The 2,353-nt window shown below is 59.0% G+C and overlaps 1 protein-coding gene across 1 annotated transcript in view; it reads right to left on the reverse strand.

The window, feature by feature from the left end:
- Positions 1 to 572: 572 nt before the first annotated feature.
- ANO1 (anoctamin 1, calcium activated chloride channel) overlaps positions 573 to 2,353 on the reverse strand; it is a 110,773-nt gene continuing 108,992 nt past the window's right edge. Inside the window, exon 26 of the mRNA XM_006893227.1 lies at positions 573 to 853. Coding sequence (XP_006893289.1) covers positions 605 to 853 — 249 coding nt within the window. The 3' untranslated portion in view covers positions 573 to 604. The remainder of the gene's footprint in view (positions 854 to 2,353) is intronic.

The raw sequence follows: 2,353 nt of genomic DNA on the forward strand, positions 1-2,353 counted from the left end.
CCCTGTCACTAGATTTTATCCACTGTGAAAGGAACAGCTCCCAGGGCTGGCCTGTCTGCCGGGGGTGGCTTGTGGCAAGGGGCCCACGGGCACTGATGACTGTTTAATCATGAACCCCAGTGCCCCTTGAGCCCCCAAATAAAACAGAACCCCCTGAACCCTGTGGTGGATGGGCAAAGGCAGAAGTTGGCATTTTTCTGGCCTGGGGGCCAGTGGTGGCCTGTTCTCACCAGCTCCTGCTTCCGCCCTCTGAACGGGCCCTGCTCGTGCCCGATGCCTGGGGCTCCCACTTCACTTCTGTTTTAAGGCATTGGGGACCCAAGCACGGGGATGTCAATGCAAGGAGACCCCATTTTCCAGAAATTATTTAGGTGACACACCCACAACCCCTGCATCCCCTGAGTCCTGTGGGCCTGCCCCCAGCGGTCACCCCCTTCGGCTCCAACGCCAATGATAAGAAACTCCCTGCATAACGGTTTTGTGCAAAATCAAGGAAAGGAAGGAGAAGAGGAGAAAGAAGAGCGCCGTCCTGTGGGCAGAGGTCCTCGGGTGACACGGCCACGGCGTGGACGGCCTGGCCGGGCCGCCCACCCCGCGGGCCGAGCTACAGCGCACCCCCGGGCCCCGAGGGGCTGGCCGGGCCGGGCCGGGCCGCGTGGTTGTTGCACGGCACGTCACGCAGGCGTTCTGCGTCCTTGTCCATCCACGTGTCCAGCAGCTGCTGTTTGCCCTGCTCCTCACGCATGAACAGCTCCACCATGAGCACCTTCTCCTTGTGGATCTGCTGGCTGATGTCCTTGGGGATGTCGGGGATGACCCAGTCCACGAAGTCGCTCATGAACATCACCAGGTTCTGCGGACGGATTGGCTGGTGGGCTCGGGGAAGGAGGATCCACCCGGCATCCTCCCAGCTCCCTGCCCGCCGCCCCCCGGCCCTGTACTCTCGGGCCACCTCACGGGCCGCATTTTCTCTGAAGGTCTAACCAACCAGTGGACTCAACTCACAACAGCCCTGAGTCACGGAGAGCAGACTGTGGACAGGGGCTCCAGGGGCTGAGTTTTCAGAAGGAGGTTGCCAGGCCTTTATTCTGAGGTGTCTCTGAGTGGATTGGCATCTGCCACCTTTCAGTGAGTAGCCAGGCATGCTGGCCATTTCCACCACCCAGGGACTCCACAGACAGAGATGCAGACAAGGGGACTGCTGTCAAGTCCACTGTGTGTGGAGCAGACCACACACCACTTGATTTTCAATGGCAGAACTGTCAGTAGGTTGTCAGGCTTTTCCTCTGAGGCACTAATGGGTGGGCTTGAACTTCCCCGCTTGGGGTTAGCAGCCAAATATGCAAACTGTGTGCCCCCACGGACGCTCAAAGAGGCATGAGTGTCCCATGCTGACCCTCTGGGACTGTTTATCAACCTCCTCGAAGGAATAACTGCTGTTCTTAGCCACTGTGACCTGGGCCCTGACTCCTGGTGGTCCCCGTGTGTGTGAGTACCACTGGGTGTCCACGATGGTGACATTTTGGGCACAGATTGCCAGGCCTTTCTTCCAAGGTACCTCTATGTCGGTTCGAACCTCCAAACTTTCAGGAAGAGCATCTGTTTATGTCACCCTGAGGCTTTTCTGGATGGAACCTGAACCCCGTGAATAGGAACACCCTCTCAATAACCCTGAGCCTTGTCTAAGAAAAGCAGGTGGCAATTCTACCACCGAACCACCTGTGCGTTGTGCAAGAAAGGATCCACAGGTCAGCAACTCTCTGAGGCCCGGAGGCTGGGAGGAAGACACGGAAAGTGCAGCCAGCACAGGAGTGGGCGGGGTGTGGTCTGCCTGTTCCCGGCCATCCAGCTGCCCCCTGGACCGGACAGAGCCTTGAGGGGGCTTTCCTGATCACTCACTGCCTTGGAGAAATTTTGTTTTTCTGAACATTACAAAGCTGTTACTGGAAGCCCCAAAATATCAAAAAGAAGCCCTGCCTGGTGAGCAAGCTCACAGCTGCTGCCACAGTGACTCCTGGGTCGTGGTCGAGGCTGCTCTCCCCCCACCCCAATTCCCGGCTGTGGTCAGTGTGGGCTCCTCACGGCTCCCCTTCTCCTGGGACCCGGGGGGCTAGGCCCACCCCTGTTCACCTCGCTGCTCCTGGCTGGCCCAGCTAATGACTGAGAAATACGGGTGGCCTTCAGCTCTGCCACTCCAGAGCCTGGGTAACGTGGGATGAGGCTGCCCCCGGCGGAGACCCCTCTCCCTCGAGCTTCTCTGAGGGTTCTCCCCCATAACCTGCTTGCACAGAAGCACCCCCCCTTGGACTCTGTGTCTGGGATCTTGCTCCAACCCCTCCGCACCAGCCCCCCC

This window comes from Elephantulus edwardii, unplaced genomic scaffold, assembly GCF_000299155.1.
Source record: "Elephantulus edwardii isolate Elephantulus edwardi_28Jun2011 unplaced genomic scaffold, EleEdw1.0 scaffold00126, whole genome shotgun sequence".
NCBI lineage: Eukaryota > Metazoa > Chordata > Mammalia > Macroscelidea > Macroscelididae > Elephantulus > Elephantulus edwardii.